General features: G+C 43.5%; 1 protein-coding gene across 1 annotated transcript in view; it reads left to right on the forward strand.

The window, feature by feature from the left end:
* LOC127439565 (polypeptide N-acetylgalactosaminyltransferase 9-like) overlaps window positions 1-23,295 on the forward strand; it is a 149,923-nt gene that overhangs the window by 14,550 nt on the left and 112,078 nt on the right. The window contains exon 2 of the mRNA XM_051695726.1: window positions 21,661-21,841. Within this exon, the coding sequence (XP_051551686.1) occupies window positions 21,661-21,841 (181 nt within the window). The remainder of the gene's footprint in view (window positions 1-21,660; window positions 21,842-23,295) is intronic.

Consider the following 23,295-nt stretch of genomic DNA (forward strand, 5'->3'; position numbering starts at 1 on the left):
TTTCTTTTACTGCACGGAAGCGTTCACCATTTTTCCGCTGGCGGAAGTGATGTTTAAAATGCATGCAATGTGTAGCCGCTAGCTTTAATGCATTAGCCAATCTCAGTGCAACACGTATTTCTTAGATAACATGCATATTCACAAAGAGTGGGGTGATGGAAAAGCATTCAACTCGCATTTGCAAGGTGCTGTCTTCACAGAAGTTTCACTAGTTGCCACATTCAGCATTGCAGCCAAGTAACTCCTCCCCTTCCTCTACGTACGGCAAGCTGCAACCGCTGAGTGCATAAGTTTCTAAGATTCCACACCGTTATTTTGGTTGAAAAAGTATTTCTAAAAAAGTATGCACACTACTCACATTACTCACACTAGTTACTGTAAACTAAAACATACCATAGAATAGTATGCGATTTGGGACCCAGTTTAAATAAACAATTCTTCCACCAAGTAATATAGATCTTTAGCCTAACTACAGGCTGTTTATGGTTGCTAATAGGGCTGGGAATCGATTCCAAAAAGAATAGACTCCTCGATTCCGAGGCATCATGAATCGAGAATTGACTCGAAACATTGGAATCGACTCCAAAGCTGGAGTCGATTCCTTTCGGGGAAACCGGATGATATTTTCAGACTGTGTTTATTTCCTCGACCACTGAACTACTACACATTTCAGAAGCCTAACAGCACTAAATCAATTTACAAAAGTCTTATAAATGACTGCATCTTGAGTCTTTTGTAGTCCGTCAGCATCTGTAAATCCGCTCCGTTTGGTCCTCTGTATGAAGCAATCACACAAGCCCTTCAACACATCTGCTTTCCAGTATAGTCTGCTGGTATTTTACTTCGGATTAAATTTATAATCAGTTAACTTGTCAAATTTGTGACAGTAAATTGTCATACAATAACAACTTCCCTGATGTTACAACACAAGTCTACAACATGGAGATGGCAGAGTTCAGTTAGCGTCCTTGTTCACATCAATAAATCGGTATGTTAAAGTTTAAATGATCAATGTGCTGCATTTAGAAGCGAGAATCTAATGCTTCTCTACTCGTTCTCAACAGTTCTCTACAGTGTTTCAAAACCTTTTGCATATATATATATATATATATAGCTCTGGAAAAAAAATTAAGAGACCACTGCAAAATTATCAGTTTCTCTGGATTTACTATTTATAGGTATGTGTTTGAGTAAAATGAACATTTTTGTTTTATTCTGTAAAGTACTGACAACATTTCTCCCTGCAAAAATATTGTCATTTAGAGCATTTATTTGCAGAAAATGACAAGTGGTCAAAATAACAAAAAAGTGCAGTGTTTTCAGACCTCGAATAATGCAAAGAAAACAAGTTCATATTCGTTTTTAAACAACACAATACTAATGTTTTAACTTAGGAAGAGTTCAGAAATCAATAGTTGGTGGAATAACCCTGATTTTCAATCACAGCTTTTATGCGTCTTGGCATGCTCTCGACCAGTCTTTCACATTGCTGTTGGGTGAATTTATGCCACTCCTGGTGCACTCCTGGCTTTGTTTGATGGCTTGTGGCCATCCATCTTCCTCTTAATCACATTCCAGAGGTTTTCAATGGGGTTCAGGTCTGGAGATTGGGCTGGCCATGACAGGGTCTTGATCCAGTGGTCCTCCATCCACACCTTGTTTGACCTGGCTGTGTGGCATGGTGCATTGTCCTGCTGGAAAAAACAATCCTCAGAGTTGGGGAACATTGTCAGAGCAGAAGGAATCAAGTTTTCTTCCAGGATAACCATGTACGTGGCATGATTCATTTGTCCTTCACAAAGACGAATCTGCCTGATTCCAGCCTTGCTGAAGCACCCTCAGATCATCACCGATCCTCCACCAAATTTCACAGTGGATGCCAGACACTGTGGCTTGAAGGCCTCTCCAGGTCTCCGTCTAATCATTAGACGACCAGGTGGAGGATCGGTGATGATTATGGCCAAATATTTCTCCAAAAAGAAAGATCTTTGTCCCCATGTGCTCTTGCAAACTGTAGTCTGTCATTTTTATGGCGGTTTTAGAGCAGTGGCTTCTTTCTTGCTGAGCAGCCTTTCAGGTTATTTCGATATAGGACTCGTTTTACTGTGGAAATAGATACATGTCTGCCTGTTTCCTACAGCATCTTCATAAGGTCCTTTGCTGTTTTGGGATTGATTTGTACTTTTCGCAACAAACTATGTTCATCTCTAGGAGACAGAATGCGTCTCCTTCCTGAGCAGTATGATAGCTGCATGGTCCCATGGTGTTTATACTTGCGTACTATTGTTTGTACAGATGAACGTGGTACCTTCAGGCATTTGGAAATTGCTCCCAAGGATGAACCAGACTTGTGGTGGTCCACAGTGTTTTTCTGAGGTCTTGGCTGATTTCTTTTGATTTTCCCATGATGTCAAGCAAAGAGGCACCAAGTTTGAAGGTAGGCCTTAAAATACATCCACAGGTACACCTCCAATTGACTACTTCATCCACAGGTACACCTCCAATTGTATTTTTTTATTTTTTACTAGCCTACATTTTACACTATTTTACATTAAAATTATTTTATGAAATCAAATTCAAAGACAAAAATGTTTAATAAACGTTATAAAATATATATTTTTTTATATTGTATGAAATAAACCACAACAACCTGGATTGTTGAATAAAACTGAAGTGTATTGTTTGGACATTTTATTCAGTGTAAAAAAGGAAGTGGACAATTACTGTACATTATAATTGAAACCTCTTTCTAGACAAGAACTCGTGAGTGGTAACAGACAAATTCAATGTAGGTAAAATGGTGCTTTTTAGATGATTTGTGGTATTTCTTCGAAATACAGCCATATCTACTCAAACTTCCCTCAGATTTATCTCATGGGATTGTAGCTTCGTGCTTTGGTATGTGTATATATGCCCTGATTTAATTTTAGAATGGACTTAGTAATTCTAGATTCCATCGATTCCAAAACCAGTAATCAGGAGTCAATTCCCAAATTTAGAATCGAACAGCCCTAGTTGTTAAGCAACTTAGTCAAGCAAGCAGAGCCCTTCTACCAATGGAGCCTATGCGGCGGTCCCATAATTCTATGTGTGGTACACTGGCGAGGAGACACGTTTTTTTAATAGATGTCTATGGAGGAGATGCTTCAGTGTGCTGAATAAACTGCTTTTGTGAGAAAATAGCTCATCACTTAATGAATTGACCGCCTATCCGATAATCTTCAACATGTTTAACACTAAACAATCCTTTTGGAATTAACTATGTGTGGAGTTTACTAGGATACAATTGCTGTTTTATAAGTGAAGACATGGACACTTTTGCGACAGGTAGGTGTTGGTTTATGGCTCTGCACATTCATTTTTATGGTATCCGTAAACGGTGACTTGTTACACACTAGCTGACCATCACACTCTCTCCTGTAAAAATGTGGAGGTTGTTATCACCATATAAAAGATCTCTGAAGCAACTTGGAACAGTAAAATAGTGTGTTACCAGGTTTGAATTTATCCAACACACTCTCACTCCCAAGGCGTCAAAGACCGATGCTTGTGCAAGAGCCCAGCGCGTCAATCTACAGACGCCAAAAGCGCCCTCTGGTGTCAGTTTGCAACAAATCCGGCAAGTGCGTTCTTTTCAACAACAAACCTTTGACGCCAACTGACTGAAGCAATGGGCATTAGAATTTTAGCAATGTTTAATTATATGTTGGGGTACAATTTTGTCATCGTGACTTATGTTAGGGGAATGATTTTCATTTCATTTGAAATCAGCAAGATTTATTCACAGTGGTTAATATTTAAAATGTTGTTTATCTGTCTATTTAATCTGTCTGTACACATCCTGCACTGCTTAAGTGTACCTGTTTCATTCCGGGTCTATTCTGAGTCTTACAATCATGTTAAGAACAAACATAAATGAAGGTTTTTAGTCAACGATCACGGTCACCTGGCGTCCACCATAACACATCCTGCACAAGTTTCATTATAACACATTCAAAAATTGCTGCCTCAACCATAATGACACAGGTTTAACATCAGAGATTCAGCGATTATGCCATTGGCTCTCACATGTCTTGTGACTGATTGTCACGAGCTCAAGTTTGGATGTACATTAGGGCTGGGCAACACCACTTATTTTCTTTTAAATCCAAACAAAGTACTTATAGGCCAATATCGCCGATATCGATACTGATACCTCTATTAAATTGAATTTGTATGAATTCTTTGGATAAAATTAGTAACTTTATTATATATATATATATATATATATATATATGGGCCTAAACAGAAAAATATTAGGCTGCTTTGTTTACCCTTTAAAAATGTGTTAGTATAAGCCACATATAAAACCTTAAAATTAACCATAGATATTATTATATGGTTACTATTACTAAAACCAAGTTACCATATGGATACTACAGTAATGCTGTTGTAAAACCGTGGTTAATTGTATCAAAACCTTGGTTACTACCAAAAAGAAAGAAAAACATGTTTACTACAGTTGTGGTTACTAGTCATGGTTAATACAATATTACTACAGCAAATCCATGGTATGTTTTCATAAGGGTATCATTTATTAATGAGGATTACAGATAATTCTCAGTGTTTTAACAACTCTGAATTCAAATAAACCTGTAAAATGGTCAAACAAGTTCATTATATTACATGTCATGTCTAGGTTTGTCATTACCTAGTGTGAATAACATCCTGGTTACTTTTGTAACCTCTGTTCTGTGATGGAGGGAACGAGACTTTGTGTCAATGTAGTGACACTAGGGGTCACTCTTGGGAGCCCAAAACACCTCTGCTTTTTTTTAAAAATGGCCAATGAGGATTGGCGAGTGGAATTTGCATGCCACTCCTCTGGACATACAGGTATAAAAGGAGCTGGTATGCAACCACTCATTCAGGTTTTGTGCTGAGGAGCCGAGACCAGGTCCCGGCCATTTCAGCGGGTAGTTCAGCATTGTGGCAAGAGGGACACAACGTCTCGTTCCCTCCATTAGGGAACGGAGGATACGAAAGTAACCAGGACGTTCTCTATCTGTCACTCACTCAACGTTGTGTCGATGTAGTGACACTAGGGGTCCCTATAAAAAAACGCCACAACTATCTGAACTGTGTTACGTGAACTGGTGGTGTGTGACGGGCAGACCGCTGTGTGCCTCGTAGCCAGCACACCAGGCCGTCACGTAACCTCCCCGCTCTTATGAGCGTCGAACGGTCCATCAGGAACAAGTCGACTGCCCAACTATAGGGACAGGTTAGCCCAGCCGAGGCCTCTTTCCCTCTCTTTTCTCCCCAAAAAGAGTGAAATTTGTTAACTGACTGAGAGCCGTAAGTGTCTGCGTCAGGGGGTGTCCCTTCCAAGGGGAAGACACTGCGGAGACCACACCCCACCCAAAAAGGAGTCTTGTCAGAAGTATGTTATGTGAAGAGGTCCCACGGTAGGTCCTACCCAAAGGGGGAGGAGCCTCTGCCTAAAGAAGACACAGTTTGCCGACAGGGAAACGATTTTGCGGAAAATATCACATGGGGTCGCCTTCGGGGAACCAGCACATGTGGAGCACTTACCTCAGTAAAGGGGCTCATTAGCACACGTACTGGGCCGGTCAGCGAGTTTATCCGTAAACTCAACTGCCAGAGGGCTAAGGAGGAAAGTCATCCAGGGATCACAGTCTGTGAACATGACTGGGAGTCAAGAGCCCACATCTTCACCTCAAGGGAGGGGAAAGGTGCTATGCGCAAGCGGTACACCCAGCCAGCTGTCCCGGAACTTACCTGCTCATGCCTGCCAATACACGGGATGAGACCGGCTCAACCCAGAGATTGTAGAACCTCGCAAAGGTGTTGGGTGTTGCCCAGCCTGCTTCTCTGCAGATGTATGCCAAAGAGGCGCCACTGGCCAGGCCCCAGGAGGCCGCCACACTCCTGATAGAGTGGGCTCGTAACCCCGCAGGGGGTGGCACTTCCTGAGCCTGATATGCCATCGCGATGGTGTCAATGACCCAGTGGGCGATCCTCTGTTTGGAGACAGTGCTTCCTTTCCGCTGTCCACCAAAGCAGACAAAGAGCTGCTCGGAGCTTCTAAGGCTCTGTGTGCGATCCAAATAGATGCGTAAAGCTTGCACCAGACACAGCAACGCCAAGGCTGGGTCTGCCTCCTCTTGGGGCAGTGCTTGCAGGTTCACCACCTGGTCCCTAAAAGGGGTCATGGGAACCTTGGGCACATAGCCCGGTCGGGGTCTCAGGATCATGTGAGAGTAACCCGGACCGAACTCCAGGCACGATTCGCTGACAGAGAACCCCTGCAGGTCCCCTACCCTTTTGATGGAAGTGAGGCAGTCAGGAGGGCAGTCTTCAAAGAGAGTACCTTAAGCTCAGCGGACTCCAAGGGCTCAAATGGAGCTCCCTGTAGACCCTGAAGAACTACAGAGAGGTCCCATGAGGAGACGAGGTGCGGTCTGGAGGGATTCAACCTCCTAGCTCCTCTCAGGAACCTGATGATCAAGTCGTGCTTCCCCAAGTACTTACCATCTACTGCATCGTGATGAGCCAAAATAGCGGCTACATACACTATCAAGGTGGAGTGGGACAGCCGCCCCTCCAGCCTCTCCTGCAGGAAGGAAAGCACCGATCCGACTGCACATCTCTGGGGGTCTTCGCGTCGGGAAGAACACCACATAGCGAACAGACGCCACTTCAAGGCATACAGGCGTCTTGTAAAGGGAGCCCTAGCCTGAGTGATTGTGTCTACCACCACGGGTGGTAGGCTACTTAGGTGTTCCGTGTCCTGTCCCGGGGCCAGACATGGAGATTCCAGAGGTCTGGTTGTGGGTGCCAGATGGTGTCCCATCCCTGAGGAAGAAGGTCCTTCCTCAGGGGAATTCATCAGGGGGGGCTGTCACGTGGAGCGTGAGATCCGAGAACCACGTCTGGGTGGGCCAGTAGGTTGCTACTAGGATGACCTGATCCTCATACTCCCTGACCTAGCACAGGGTCTGTGCAAGTAGGCTCACAAGGGGAAATGCATATTTGCATAGTGCAGGGGGCCAGCTGTGTGCCAGCGCATCTATTCCGTGGGGTGCCTCGGTCAGGGAATACCAAAGCGGGCAGTAGGAGGATTCCCGGGAAGCAAACAGGTCTACCTGTGCTCGACTGAATCAACTCCAAATCAGCTGGATCACCTGAGGGTGGAGTCTCCACCCTCCCCTGAGGGTAACCTGATGTGATAGCGCATCCGCTGCAGTGTTTAGGTCACCCGGGATGTAAGTGGCTTGTAGCGACTTGAGGTGCTGCTGACTCCAGAGGAGGAGACGGCGGACGAGTTGTGACGTGCAACGGGAGCGTAGACTGCCTTGACGGTTGATGTATGCTACCATCGCTGTGTTGTCTGTCCGAACCAACACGTGCTTGCCCTGGATCAACGGCCGGAACCTCCGCAGGGCGAGCAGTACTGCCAACAACTCTAGGCAGTTGATGTGTCAACGCAGCTGCGGGCCAGTCCAGGAGCCGGCGGCTGTGTGCCCGTTGCATCCGGCACCCCAGCCCATCTTGGAGGCGTTTGTTGTAACCACGACGCACCTGGTAAATGCAAGGTCAGTCCAAGGGCTGAAGAGGCGGCGACAGATCGGCGTGATGGTCATGCAATGTGTCCCGCGGCACCATGCCCATCTTGGAACTCAAATCTGAAGCCAGTGCTGAAGCGGTCTCATATGCATCAACCCGAGAGGTGTGGCCACCGCTGAGGATGCCATATGCCCCAGGAGCCTCTGAAAAAGTTTCAGTGGAACTGCTGTCCTCTGTCTGAACGCCTTCAGACAGTTCAGCACCAACTGTGCGCTCTCGTTCGTGAGGCGCGCTGTAATTGAGGCTGAGTCCAACTCCAAACTGAGAAAAGAGATGCTCTGAACCGGGGAGAGCTTGCTCTTTTCCCAGTTGACCCGAAGCCCCAGTCGGCTGAGGTGCCGGAGCACGAGGTCCCTGTGTGCACATAGCAACTCTCGAGATAGTTGAGGATGTGGACGCCCACTTCCCTTAGCGGGGCAAGGGCTGCCTATGTGACCTTCGTGAAGACATGAGGGGAGAAGGACAGGCCGAAGGGGAGGACCTTGTACTGGTATGCCTGGCCTTCGAAGGCAAACTGCAGGAAGGGTCTGTGTCGAGGTAAAACCAAGACATGGCAGTATGCATCCTTCAGGTCTACTGCCGCGAACCAATCTTTATGCCGGACGCTCATCAGAGTGCATTTTTGTGTCAGCATCTTGGACGGGAGTTCAGTTCAGTACTTGCAGGTCCACGATTGTTCGCAACCCACCGCCTTTCTTCGGTACGAAGAAGTAAGGGCTGTAGAACCCTTTCTTCATCTCGGCTGGAGAGACAGGCTCTGTCGCGCCCTTGCACAGAAGGTGAGGGGACTTGAGATGCCACGTCGAGGGGACTCGAGCCCCGTGGCCATGCTGAGTCCAGGGACATCGAAGCACTCACCTGGCTCCTGCCACCAACCATAAGATTGGCCGTGGAGGGGGGAGGAGGAATCTCGTCCCCGTAGACCACTGGAACCAATCCCGTGTGGGCGTATTTGTGCCACAGCTGGGCGCACAGGGGCAGGAGGTCCGCCGCTGGAGCGCCATACCTGCCAAAATGGGACAGTGGACAGTGGTCGTGACAACGGCTGTGTGCACTGGATATGTGACCCAGGAGACGAGGGAACCATTCTTTTGTCAGGCTTTTGGGTGCCGCAGCCTCCTGGGCATGCGGTGAAAAAAGATTCTCCTCCACTGGGGGATGGAGTGGTCTGTTGACCAGCCCCAGAGAAGTGGGTCTCCTTGCCCCTGGGTCACCCATCTCGGGGGCGCTTCGAAGCCTTCCTCGGGTTCTTAGCGGACGGCCGTGAGAAGTGTGGTGTCTGCTTCCTGCGGAGAGCTCCACGCCGGAGCCGGGCCACAGGGGCGGGCTGCGGTGGAGCCGGTGTTGTTGCTGCAGGAAGACGCCCTTGACAATGAGCAGACAGGGTGCGGGGTCTTAAGCCGCGCCGGGGCAGAATATGTTGTAAGGCCTCCATCTGCTTCTTCACCGCCGAGAACTGCTGGGCAAAGTCTTCGATGGCGTTGCCAAACAGGACAAACTGGGAAATGGGGGCATCAAGGAACCATGCCTTGTCCGCCTCTCCCATCTTGATCAAGTTGAGCCAAAGGTGGTGCTCCTGCCACCAGGGTGGACATCACCTGCCCGAGAGACCGCGCTATGACCTTCATCGTCCGGAGAGCAAGGTCGGTCACCGGGCGCAGTTCCTGCATCAATCCCAGGTCAGAATTACCCTCGTGCAGTTCTTTTAGCACCTTGGCTTGGTGTACTTGCAGGAGAGCCATGGCGTGCAGGGCGGAGGCGGCTTGTCCAGAGGCACTGCAGGCCACAGTCGTCAGGGATGACGTAAAGCTACAGGCCCTGGATGGGAGCCTCGGGTGCCCGCGCCAGGTGGCGGCGCTCTGCGGACACAAGTGCACCTCGAGTGCCTTACCCACCTGGGGGATCACCGAATACCCCCTGGCCGCTCCACCATCGAGGATAGTGAGAGCAGGGGAGCTGAAAGACCGGGACCGGGCAGTAAAAGGTGCCTCTCACGATCTTGTCAGCTCCTCATGCACTTCTGGGAAGAAAGGAACAGGGAAAGGAACAGCGAATCGTGCCTTTGAACCAATCGTTGAGCCGCAAGGGTTCAGAGGATAGTGGAGGGTTTCACTCTGGCCCGACGCTCGCAGCCGCCCGGGAAAGCATGTCCATCGGCGTGAGACTGGGCGACCTTTCCCGAAGGAGGAAGCCCAGCCGAAGCCTATGCGTCAGACTGGACGAGCCCACTCTCCGATGCTGCACTCGATAACTCATCATCTTCCCGAGCTCCGAACGAGAAGCTGAACTCGTGCTGAGATGAGCTGGGTCCGTGGGGGGATACCCGGCCGAGGTGGTCCCATTGATGTCCCCAAATCGCCCCCAGTGCTAACCGACACGGCCTCAAAACCATAGGTAGAATGACCGGTGTGGGGAGCCGCTGGGGTGGCCTGCTTTCTTATGAAAGCAAGCCACGACCGCAGCGTTGCCATGGTCATGTTCTCGCAATGAGGACATGACTCATTCACGAACAATGTCTCCGCAAGGGCAGTGCCCAGACACGTAAGACAGCAATCGTGGAAGAGAAGCGGAGAGATAACGACCACAACCAGGAATAACACACAAACGGAAAAACATCTTTAAAAAGACGTTCCGTGTGTGTGCCGCTCTTTTTGTGAATTAAAATATACTCTTTTAGAATATACTCTTAAAATCTGAATGAGTGGTTGCATACCAGCTCCTTTTATACCCGTGTGTCCGGGGGAGTGGCATGCAAATTCCACTCGCCAATTCTCACATGGGGCTCCCAAGTGTGACCCCGAGTGTCACTATATCAACACAACATCGAGTGAGTGACAGATAAGGAACTCCAGATGCTGTTTTTCTGTCATTACCTCAGGAAAGCACTGCTCCCTCTTTGAACAAGCGCTATGACTGAAAGGGTGAGCGCTGTCTGACTGCTAGTGTATTTTAGCATTTTTAGATGAGCGGAAGAAAATATAGTTCTGGTGCCATGCAACAATTTGTTTATATAATATTTTTTTCCACTTTGAAGCTTATGCAATGCATTAATATTCATGTAATCTAAATAATAAGATCACTTGTTAAAAAACAAAACTTCAGAATCAATATTTTTATGTGAGGATCGATATTCTTGATACCACATCAGTATCAGAAGTATCGATACTTTAGTATCGATCTGCCCATCCCTAATGTACATGTATTTTTTGAATGCGACATGCCGGTAGAATCAGGATGGCACATGATAAAGATCCCTTCACGGAGGGGGAATATTTTTACTGATTAATACCTTCAGTTTCATTCTGCTACTCACACAATGCCATCGTATGTTTTGGAATATTATTATAGTGCATTTTTTTTTTTTTTTTAATGATCGTGACTGTACTTTATCTTATTGTTACGTCTTTTCTATTGTTGAAAACTGCTTAGGTTTAGGCATAAATGTGTGGTTGGGTGCTTAAAAATATCTATAAATAGTGTAATGTATATCAAATTATGTTTATCAAAGTGTCTCTTTCATGTTTTATATTGTTGATTATCAGTTAGGTTTAAAAATGGGGTGGGATTAGGGGATCTAAAATATTATATATATGATTGTATAACATAATATCACACTAATATATTTATAAGTATAATAAAACATTCAGGTTAAACATAAAATAATATTCAAAGATTGATAACTGGGGGGCCTGGGTAGCTCAGCAAGTAAAGACACTGACTACCACACCTGGAGTCGCAATTTCGAACCCAGGGCATGCTGAGTGACTCCAGTCAGGCTTCTTAAGCATCCAATTGGCCCGGTTGCTAGGGTAGGTAGAGTCACATTGGGTTAACCTCCTCATGGTCGCTATAATGTGGTTCTCGCTCTCGGTGGGGTGCGTAGTGAGTTGTGCGTGGATGCCGCGGAGAATAGCGTGAGCCTCCATGCACTAGGTCTCCACGGTAACGTGCTCAAAAACCACGTGATAAGATGCGTAGGCAACTGAGATTCGTCCTCTGCCACCTGGATTGAGGCGAGTCACTACTCCACCACGAGGATTTAGAGTGCATTGGGTATTGGGCATGCCAGATTGGGGAGAGGAAACAAAAAAAGATTGATAACTGACGACAAAGTTTTCTCATTGAAAACAATGAGAGGATGCCAGGGGGCACCTTTGGCATATCATGCAAATGTGGACGCTTCTACACATGCATTAAAATTGGACGCTTAGGGAATGAGAACGGGTTGATTTATCAGCATTTTACAATGGCTTTCAATCACAACGGCTCATTCAATCACAACATAGGGCAAGTCAACACTCATCCATTTCCTTTCGAAAACGCATTGATTTTGCGTTCAAGATCAGTCTCCATCGAGACTTTCAAAAATGCTTTCCGTAACTACATACTTTGGAAAACAATGATGTTAGGAAACTTAAAATGGCTTCAAACTTACAAACGGACTTACACTAACAAACGGATTAGTGTACATGGCATTACAGTCGGAACTATCTATAATAAAATGTTTAATACAGGTTGATATTTTGTGACTCCAGTGGCTAAGTTGGTGAAAAGAGCAATTGAAATGTTCTAAAATGTCTCTTCTTTCATATTAAAAACACCTTTGCATGTGATAAACACTTTTGTAATTCAGGGCTTTAAAATGAACATCCTTGGATCAGACACTTATTTCTGAAACCTGTTAGAATTTTTATGTAGTCGTTAATATTCAGCGAAACACCATTTTGCTCTTTTAAATGTCAAAATGAAACAGCATCTTTAATGATTCAGTTACCTCTGTATTATTCCTTTTAAAGAGCATTGCAAAAGTTTGATTCCAGGCTTTCAAATAATGCCAATTTTTTGAGCCGAAAACTTGAGCAGTTCAGGAATATTCAACCACAAGACTAATGACTCTTATTAGGAGCAACTGCCTAGCAGTCACTATTGGATTAAAGCTCTCAAATAGAATGGATTTATTCAGTGTAATTATCGTTTTTTTCTCCCAAATTCATTCCCACATTCTTTGGGTGTCAAACCATGGGCAGGAAGTTGACAGCGCTCTAAAGTGTAAAAGTGTGCCTGCAACAACTCATGCGTCAATCAATTCTAATTAGTAAAGGAGGGTGGATTATTCCACTGGTTCTCAAACTTTTCAGGCCACCTTTGATAAAATTTGAACATCCAAGTACCACCTAGTCAGAACAATGTTTCCTCACAAGAGTTATGCACAAAACAAAAAATAAAAATACTGTAACGTGTCTGGACGTTGTAGAAATCAGGAAGCGGGGTTCAGGGAACACTTCTTTATTCACTTTCAGTATAGTCTATATAGTTTTTTAAGCACACTCGTGTAGCTTCAGCATGTGTAACACTCTCTCTCTCCCTGGGCTCTGGCGTGGGCTCCTCTTATCGCTCGTCCTGAATTACTGCAACAAGAAACAGCTGTTAGACTTAATTATCACCCAGGGATGAATCCTTACTTCCCCTCTCCCTGGACGGATGCCACAAATACCAATTTAAATAAATTTTTTAGTACTGTAAATTTTATTGTAAATGAAAGTCATGTTACATACCTTCTCGGGACACTTTTGTTTGTTTTCAAAGGAAATAATTCATACCCCACAGTGGCAAGCCTTTAAATACAGTTCAGCTGCTTTCCACCTCTTTCTCTGGGGAAGTCTGCATCAAAGAGGGGACAAAAAATTAAGGTGGTGTCTTGGTGTCCAACATCCAATTATCGCCCTATGCTCTTGTTCCTTTGTTTTGATTTGTGTGTCACCAGTGGAAACTCCCTCAATAATGAACCCAGTTTTATAGACAATGGACTTATGGAAAATGCTGACCTCTCTCATGTTAGTCTTGTATAGCCAGAAATTTTATGGGAAAAAAAGGTCTGGTCTACCACCCATTACCCACTTACTGTAGACAGAGCTAGCTGACATGTAAAGCAATCAATCACAGTTTGTAATGGTCCTACGGATCATTAAAGGGATAGTTCACCCAAAAATGAAAATTCTCTTATCGTTTACTCACCCTCATGCCATCCCAGATGTCTTTCTTCAGCAGAACACAAACGAAGATTTGTAAAAAATATCTCAGCTCTGTAAATCCATACAGTGCAAGTGAATGGTGATCAGTACACATCACTGGACTTCCTGTTCCTGTTGCTGACGGCATGCTGCACAAGTGTTTGTAGCCTGCTTAGCATTGCTTATTCTTATTCTCATACATTCGTCATTTTATCCTTTGTCATTTTACCGCGTGTTTTGGGTTTTTCCGCTTTTCTACTGTTTCATCTGTGTGTATTTTACCTGTTATTGCTAGTGCCTTGCTCAAGTCTGTGTTTGTAGCCTGCTAGCTTTTTTTAGTATCACTTATCTATCGTTTTCAGCCTGTAATCCTTAACATCTGCCATTTTTCAGCACGCATCGGGTTTTTCCCCGCATTATTCTCTTATCGCGATTCAACTGCGTGCATTTTCCACGTGCATCTGCTTTCTATTTTTATTGTGATTAAACTGCGTGCATTTTACAGCACGCACCCGTTTTTCTCCTCTGTGTTACACGGATTATTGCATCGATCTCAAAGCACTGCTTATCAAGAACAACCATAACAACAAACAATTGCGTGAGGGATTCACATCGATCTCAAAACCTCACCGCTCAGGAACAACCAACAACTGCGGTAAGTCATGGCATCCGCTCATGTTATTTCTTCCTGCATTGCATGTCACATGTTTACAATAGCCTCTTCCATCAGCAGTGAGGGATTCACGTGTGATAAATGTAAGGAATTAATCAGGCTGACAGAGAATGTTAATGAGTTAGAGACACGCATCCGAACGCTAGTGGAGGTCAGTGAGAAAGAGAAGCCGGTAGATCCTGTTTCGGATGCGGGCAGTACAGAGAGCAACACACACACTTTGGTTCCAGCTGTAGAGCCCCTGCAGCAGGGTGTTTGGGTTACGTCTCGATGGCATGCTCGCTCAGCAAAGTGACACCACTCTCCTGTTCCTGTTAGGGTATCCAATCGATTCTCCCCACTCAGTGATGCACCCACTGAGAATCATGTTGAAAAAGCCCTTGTTATTGGTGATTCTATTGTAAGGAACGTGGAAATAGAGACTCCAGCCACTATTGTTCAATGCATTTTGGGTGCCAGAGCATCTGACATCAGATCAAATTTACAAGTGCTGGCTAATGCTAAACGTAGATTTTCTAAAATTGTTATTCATATCGGCACTAATGATGTCCGGTGTGTGAAATTCTTGGGTGCAGTTCCGAGCAACATAGTAGTCGTGACAGTGATGGGACATATACCAATTTACAATAAACATCAGATTTACATCACAATTTAAAATCTAATATACACATAATTACACATAACACAATATACAAATAATAACATACAATGTACAGTATACAATACACACAATATAGAATACACATTATACAATAAAAAAGTATATATAGTATATATAAAATGTACAGTAGGTTGTACTGTACTGTATTGACATTCAGGCTGTCGGTTGATAGTAAGTTGCCAGTGTGTTGTTAAGAGAGAATATAATATAATAATAATATAATTTATGACAGTCCGGTGTGAAATATAAGAGTAAGAGTAATAAAGTGCGGTTCTGATGTATTTTGATCGTGGGAGATCAAGAGTTCAAAAGTCTGATTGCTTGGGGGAAGAAGCTATCATTAAGTCGGCTGGTGCGGGTCCTGATGCTGCGATACCGCCTGCCTGATGGTAGCAGTGAGAACAGCCCATGGCCCGGGTGGCTGGGGTCTCTGATGATCCTCCAAGCTTTTTTCACACACCGCCTGGTATATATGTCCTGGAGGGAGGGAAGCTCACCTCCGATGATGTGTCTGGCAGTTCGCACCACCCTTTGCAGTGCTTTGCGGTTGTGGATGGTGCTATTGCCGTACCAGGCGGAGATGCAGCCAGTCAGGATGCTCTCTACAGTGCAGGTGTAGAACCGTGTGAGGATGTGGCGGTTCATTCCAAACTTCCTCAGCCGTCTCAGGAAGAAGAGGCACTGATGGGCCTTCTTCACAACGGCTTCAGTGTGGATGGACCATGTGAGTTCCTCAGTGATATGGACACCCAGGAACTTGAAGCTGCTGACTCTCTCCACTGGTGCTCCATTGATGTTGATGGGACTGTGTTCTCTATCTCTTCTCCTGAAGTCCACCGCAAGCTCCTTTGTCTTACTGACGTTGAGGGAGAGGTTGTGTTCCTGACACCAGTGTGTCAGAGTGTGCACCTCCTCTCTGTAGGCTGTTTCATCATTGTCAGTGATCAGACCTACCACCGTCGTGTCATCAGCAAACTTAATAATGGCACTGGAGCTGTGTGTTGCCACACAGTCATGTGTGTACAGGGAATACAGGAGTGGGCTGAGAACACAGCCCTGTGGGGCTCCAGTGTTGAGGGTCAGTGATGAGGAGATGTTGCTGCCCATTCTAACCACCTGGCATCTGCGTGACAGGAAGTCCAGGATCCAGCTGCACAGCGAGCTGTTTAAGCCCAGAGCCCGGAGTTTCTCATCAAGCTTGGAGGGCACTATGGTGTTGAATGCTGAGCTGTAGTGTACAAACAACATTCTCACATTAGTGTTCTTTTTTCCAGGTGGGAGAGAGCAGTGTGTATTGTAGATGCAATGGCATCATCAGTGGAGCGGTTGTTGCGGTAAGCAAACTGCAATGGGTCTAGTGATGGAGGCAGCACAGAGCAGATGTAATCTCTGATTAGTCTCTCAAAGCATTTGCTGATGATGGGGGTCAGAGCAACAGGACGCCAGTCATTTAAGCAAGTGATTTTGGATTGCTTTGGAACGGGCACAATGGTGGACGTTTTAAAGCATGTGGGGACTACAGACAAAGAGAGGGAAAGGTTGAAAATGTCTGTAAAAACACCAGCCAGTTGGTTCGCGCACGCTCTGATGACGTGGCCTGGAATGCCGTCTGGACCCGCGGCTTTGCGGATATTCACCTGTCGGAAGGATTGGGTTACATCCGCTACAGAGACGGAGAGTGAACTAACCTCTGTAGCTTCGGCCGCGAGAGCTCTCTCCACGTGGGCGGTGTTATTTCCCTCGAAATGAGCATAAAAAGTATTTAGCTTATCCGGGAGAGAGGCAGCGGTGTTCATGGCGGAGTTTTTATTCCCTTTAAAGTCCGTGATGATATTAATTCTCTGCCACATGCTTCTAGAGTTGGTGGTGTTGAACCATCCTTCAATCTTGTTCCTGTACTGACGTTTTGCTGTTCTGTTTTTTCGGAGGGCATAACTGGCTTGTTTATGATCCTCCGCGTTCCCGGAATTAAAAGCGGAGGTCCGCGATTCAAGTGCCGTGCGAACATCGCTATTAATCCAAGGTTTCTGGTTCAGGTAGATCCGTATTGTTCTGGTCGGAACGACGTCCTCTACACACTTTCTGATGAAACATGTTACGCTATCAGCGTAAAGCTCAATGTCGTCATCAGAGGCGGACCGGAACATCTCCCAGTCCGCGTGATCAAAACAGTCTTGTAGCGTAGAGTCTGATTGGTCCGACCAGCACTGGATCGTTCTGAGGGTGGGTGCTTCCTGTTTCAGTTTCTGCCTGTAAGCGGGCAGAAGCAGAATGGAAGAGTGGTCCGCTTTGCCAAATGGTGGGCGGGGGAGGGATTTGTAGCCGTCCCAGAAGGGAGAGTAGCAATGGCCCAAAACCCGGGCCCCTCCTGTGTTAAAACTACCACAAAACTAATGTGCGACTGATTTGAAACTGGCTTTATTAAAGTCCCCGGTCACAATGAACGCGGCCTCAGGGTGCGTGGTTTCCTGCTTGCTTATAATCCCATATAGTTCCTTGAGTGCCCGGTCTGTGTCGGCTTGTGGCAGGATGTACACAGCAGTGATAATGACCACTGTGAATTCCCTCGGTAGCCAGATTATAAATTATTTTAGCAAACTCATAGAAAATAACTACAACAATCCTAGGTGTTTATTCAGTACTGTGGCTAAATTGGTTAGGAATAAAGCCTCAACAGAGCCAGATATTCCATCGCAGCACATGATTTCATGAATTTCTTTACTGATAAAATTGAAATAATCAGAAATAAAATTGGAATTATGCAATCATCTGTCACAGTACCTCAGAAAACAGTGTCTCATAATTTTCCTCACATGCAACTTCAATCCTTCGCTGTCATAGGTCATGAAGAGCTAACAAAACTTATTGAAACATCAAAAGCCACAACATGTTTGTTAGATCCAATAATAACCAAGCTCTTAAAAGAGGTATTCCCTGTAATCTCAGAACCTCTTTTTAATATTAATAACTCCTCACTATCCTTAGGAGATGTCCCAAGAAACTTTAAAATGGCAGTTATCAAACCACTTATTAAGAAGCCACAACTTGATCCTGGAGAACTGGCTAATTATAGACCAATTTCAAATCTCCCGTTTATGTCGAAAATACTAGAAAAGGTAGTATCCTCCCAAATATGTTCATTTCTACAGAGAAATAATATATATATATATATGTCAGGATTTTCAGGCCAATTTCAGTCAGGATTTAATCCTCATCACAGTACAGAGACTGCACTTATCAGAGTTACAAATGACTTGCTCTTATCATCTGATCGTGGCTGCATTTCACTTCTAGTGCTTTTAGATCTTAGCGCTGCATTCGACACGATAGATCACAACATTCTCTTGAATAGGCTAGAGAATTATGTTGGCATTTGTGGAGTTGCATTAGCATGGTTTAGGTCCTATTTAGCAGACCGCTACCACTTTGTCTATGTAAATGAGGAATTGTCAAACCAAACAAAAGTAAAGTATGGAGTGCCACAGGGATCAGTTTTAGGGCCTCTACTTTTCTCCTTGTATATGCTTCCCTTGGGAGATATTATCAGGAATCGTGGAATAAGTTTCCACTATTATGCCGACGATACCCAACTTTATATTACTTCAAAACCTGATGAGATTTCACAATTCTCCAAATTAGCAGTATATCAATGAAATAAAAGATTGGATGGCCAGAAATTTCATTCTACTTAATTCCGACAAAACAGAGGTACTTATTGGACCAAAAACCTCTAAAAATAAGCCGCTAAAATATAATTTGACTCACAATGGATGTAATGTTATATCATCTTCAAAAGCAAAGAACTTAGGTGTTATATTTGATACCAATCTGTCCTTTGAAAATCAAATTACCAGTGTTTGTAGAACAGCATTCTTCCACTTAAGGAATATTGCTAAATTATGACACATGCTCTCTGTTGCTGATGCTGAAAAACTAATTCATGCGTTCATGACCTCAAGACTAGATTATTGAAATGCATTACTGGGAGGATGTCCAGCAACATCAATAAATAAACTTCAATTGCTTCAAAATGCAGCAGCCAGAGTGCTGACTAGAACCAAGAAATATGATCATATTAGCCCCATTTTATCATTGTTACATTGGCTACCTGTTAAATGTCGTATTAATTTTAAAATTCTGTTAACTACATACAAAGCTTTGAATGGTCTAGCTCCGCAGTACTTAAGTGACCTACTACCATGCTGTATTCCATCACGTTCATTATGATCACAAAATTCTGGCCTGTTAATAGTTCCTAGAATATCAAAATCCACAAGAGGAGGTAGATCCTTTTCATATTTGGCTCCTAAACTATGGAACAGTCTTCCTAACACTGTTCGAGATGCAGACACATTCACTCAGTTTAAGTCTAGACAAAGACTCATCTATTTAGCCAAGCATACACCTAATTTATCCTTCAACTCACAATTAGGCTGCTTTAGTTAGGTCTGCCAGAAACAGTTATCATGATCTATAACTCTGCAATAAATTGAATGGCATCTGTGCTAATATTATTTTACTTGTTTCCCTGTGTCAACCTCGGGACTCCTATCCTGAGGTCACCAGAACCAGCTGGATCCAGCTCCATTCCTGCTTTGTGTTGGACTCCACTGCTACGTGTCGCTGTGTGATGATGACTAATAGCAGCCGGTGCCAGCCAAACATCACTTCAGTCTATTACGATGGACTTCAGAGGATGAACTGATGCCAACTCCAACCATAAGACATGGGATACTTCATATGCCATTGCCTGAACCTTGGACTTGAACTGCGATGCACCTAACTGATCCCTGCCTGCATCACCTTGGTCTAATAATGGACTATACTCTTGAAATGGAATACATAGACTATCAATTAATTGCCAACAAAACCCTTCATCAGCCAACTAACAAGCACAATTGCATCTATGTGAACTTCTGCAGTTAATCCAGGATGGACTTCAAAGACATTAGTCATTAATCTTACAGTTCATACAAAATCTTTGTTTTAAACACTGACCCTTAACACTTACTTAGTTTAATCATTTTAAACCATGACTTGCACTATACATAAGTAATACTGGCATTATATTCATGATGTTAGCCAGAGGGGATCTGGCCCCCACAATGAGTCTGATTTCTCCCAAGGTTATTTTTCTCCATTAACCAACATCTTATGGAGTTTTGTGTTTCTTGCCACAGTCGCCTTCAACTTGCTCACTGGGGTTATAAATACAATTATTATTTAATTATTTATTTTTAAGCACAATTCACAATTGTATTTTATCAGACTACACAATGATGACTCTAAGACATTATAGATATTACAGTTTTATCTTCTGTTAATGCCTGATCTTCTGTAAAGCTGCTTTGAAACGATGTGTGTTGTGAAAGGCGCTATACAAATAAAAATGACTTGACTTGACTTGTAGCTCCAAAAATTACATAAAGGAAACATAAAAGTAATCTATATGACTCCAGTGTTTAAATCCATATCTTCAGAAGCAATATAGTAGGCATGGGTGAGAAACAGAACAATATTTAAGTATTTTTTTTACTGTAAATATCCACTTTATCTTTCAATTTCAGATGTGAAAGTGAAACTAAACAGGCACCACATGTGACTTTCACTAAAAGTGAAAGTGGAGATTTAGAGTAAAAAATAAAAAAAATAGATCTGTTCCTCACCCACACCTATTATATCGCTTCTGAAGATATGGATTTAACCACTGGAGTTTTATGGATTACTTCGATGTTTCTTTTATGTGATTTTTGGAACTACAGTGGTCTGATCACCATTCACTTGCATTGTATGGACCTACAGAGCTGAGATATTCTTCTAAAAATCTTTGTTTGTGTTCTGCCGAAGAAAGAAAGCCATACATATCTGGGATGGCATGAGGGTGAGTAAATAATGAGAGAATTTTCATTTTTGGGTGAACTATACCTTTAAGGGGCAAGATTATCTTAAATATGATATACCACAATAATCTGAATGATTGTAAAGAAAACACTACTGAGAATGTGACTTAGAGACTAAGTGCAGGACAGTAGAGAAAATAAATTAAGGCAATTTTACAGATGCAACTAAAAAAAAAACGCAGAAGCAGTTATGCTTTTGGAAAACTAGTTTACTTGCTGCTAAGTACCTCAAACAAAACTCTCAATGTCTTCATGTCACTTAACAGGCAAACTTTGGCACATCCAGTGATGATTTCATCCTTAAAGATTGTTGTATCAACTTGGTACCTTGTAAACATGGCTTAGTTTCTAGGTGGAATTATATAAAAAGCCTATGTGCACTTATTGATGGAAGTGCGGAAGCCAGATTAGCGCTTACAAAGGCCATGTTCGCATTAATAATTTTCGTTTGAAAATGCATTAATTTCGCTACATTTATGCCTCTGATACACACTAGAATGGTGTTTTCCTCTATTGAAAATGGAGTATTTCGAAAATTATAACTATTATCGCATACTCTGGAAAACAATGACATTTAGGAAACTGAAAACAAAATTTTCAGATGAAAACAGGTTATGGTGGATATGGCCTAAATCAAGAAAGTGTTTTCCTCTTTTGTGTGCAAAGTGCATCACATTTTTATTAATCGGAATGTGGACGGTCTGTAGTTGTGCCTTCTGAGGATGAGATTGCTGTCATATTAACTGAAGTTAAAACCTAAAACATCTTTTTCCAATTTCCCTGCAGGTCTGGCCAAGCCCATGGGTCTGGTCGAGGGTCCTGGAGGTCTCGGACAGGGTGGTGCAGCGGCCACACTGGGGGAAAACAGCCGAGAGGGTGAAGGGAGATACGAGGAGTATGGCTACAATGCGCAACTCAGTGATCGCATCTCCCTGGACAGGAACATTCCGGACTACAGACCAAAAAAGTGAGTATGCTGCAGTGACTTTATACACAGAACATGCTGTTGGAGGTTGAGATAAGAATAGATGTCTAGGTAAGCCGCAGTGTGTGCGCATAGGCATTTGTTCTAGTCTGACGCACACCTGTTAAAAGTGCTGCTAATAATGTTAAATGCACTGAATGAGTTACATTTTTTTTTTTTTTTAAGTTTGTGCATTGATCATGTCAATCACAGTCAAAAATTACAAGTATTGTCATTTGTTTTTGTTTTTTTAAGTTTGTGCATTGATCATGTCAATCACAGTCGAAAATTACATGTATTGTCATTTGTTTTTGTTTTTTTAAGTTTGTGCATTGATCATGTCAATCACAGTAACAAATTACACGTATTGTCAACCATCTCATTCACATTATTAACCACATGGTTTTGCTGGTCTTAGCTGGTTTAAGATTGTTTAGCTGGTCTCCAAGCCTGGCCAAGCTGGTGTTTAGCTGGTGTAGCTGATTAGCTTGAAGCTGGTCACCTAGCTTTGCAAAAAAGCCTTTTAAAAACCATTTAAACAGATCAGCTTTGCAAGGCTTTGAGACCAGCTAACCACTTTGGCTGGTTTAAGCAGGTTCTTCACAGCAGAGATGACTGTAAAGCTCTGTGATTTGGTAAAAATGAAAAGGAAAACTAGTGGCATGTTACAAAATACAACTTTGTTATGTGCTGCTTTGGCCAGTGTTATCACAAAAGCCATGGCCCTTTAAAACCAACTACACTGCAGGATAGATTTTTCAGACCATGTTGTACAAAGGAAAAGGGTTTATAAATAGCCTAGTGGCTGAATCACTCCCTACATTTTAGCGTCACAACACCCTTCAGGAGAGAATCGCATTAATAGAGTCAATAGCTAGCAGTAAAGAATAAAATAAAATAAAAAACATTGTGTTAGAGAAATGAAATATTACTGTGTAGGAATATTATCCCTGCCCACTAGAATAGTGTTAATGTTAGGAATGTTAATAATGCAATAAGAGTCCATGGGTATTTTATATGGAAAACAGGCCTTAGAAACAGTTGTGGAATATTAATGGCCATTCATATCAAGTTATATTTAGAACACAGAGACAAAGCACAGATCCATTGATTGAGAGGAGATAATTTGTGCTATCTGTGGCATTGATATCTGTCAACATGAAACAGGAAAGGAACAGATATGATGACACAAGATATGCCAATGGCTTCTCCACTATTTATTTATTTATTTTGCTGGTTTGGTTCCTCATTGGTCCTAACCCCTTGGTTATTGGTTCCCTTACAAAAAAATCTAAACTAGTCACAAACTTGGTGCAAATTTGCTGCTCTTTATTTTCACATGCAAATGAGCTTATGATACACCGCAAATGTTCGCCAGAAGTTTGCAGCACTTCACCGGTAGTGGTGAACCTCCGGCAAACCTTTGGCAGCAATGCCAAAGGGTTTTGTAAGGGTTT

The sequence above is a fragment of the Myxocyprinus asiaticus genome, chromosome 4 (assembly GCF_019703515.2).
Source record: "Myxocyprinus asiaticus isolate MX2 ecotype Aquarium Trade chromosome 4, UBuf_Myxa_2, whole genome shotgun sequence".
Lineage (NCBI taxonomy): Eukaryota > Metazoa > Chordata > Actinopteri > Cypriniformes > Catostomidae > Myxocyprinus > Myxocyprinus asiaticus.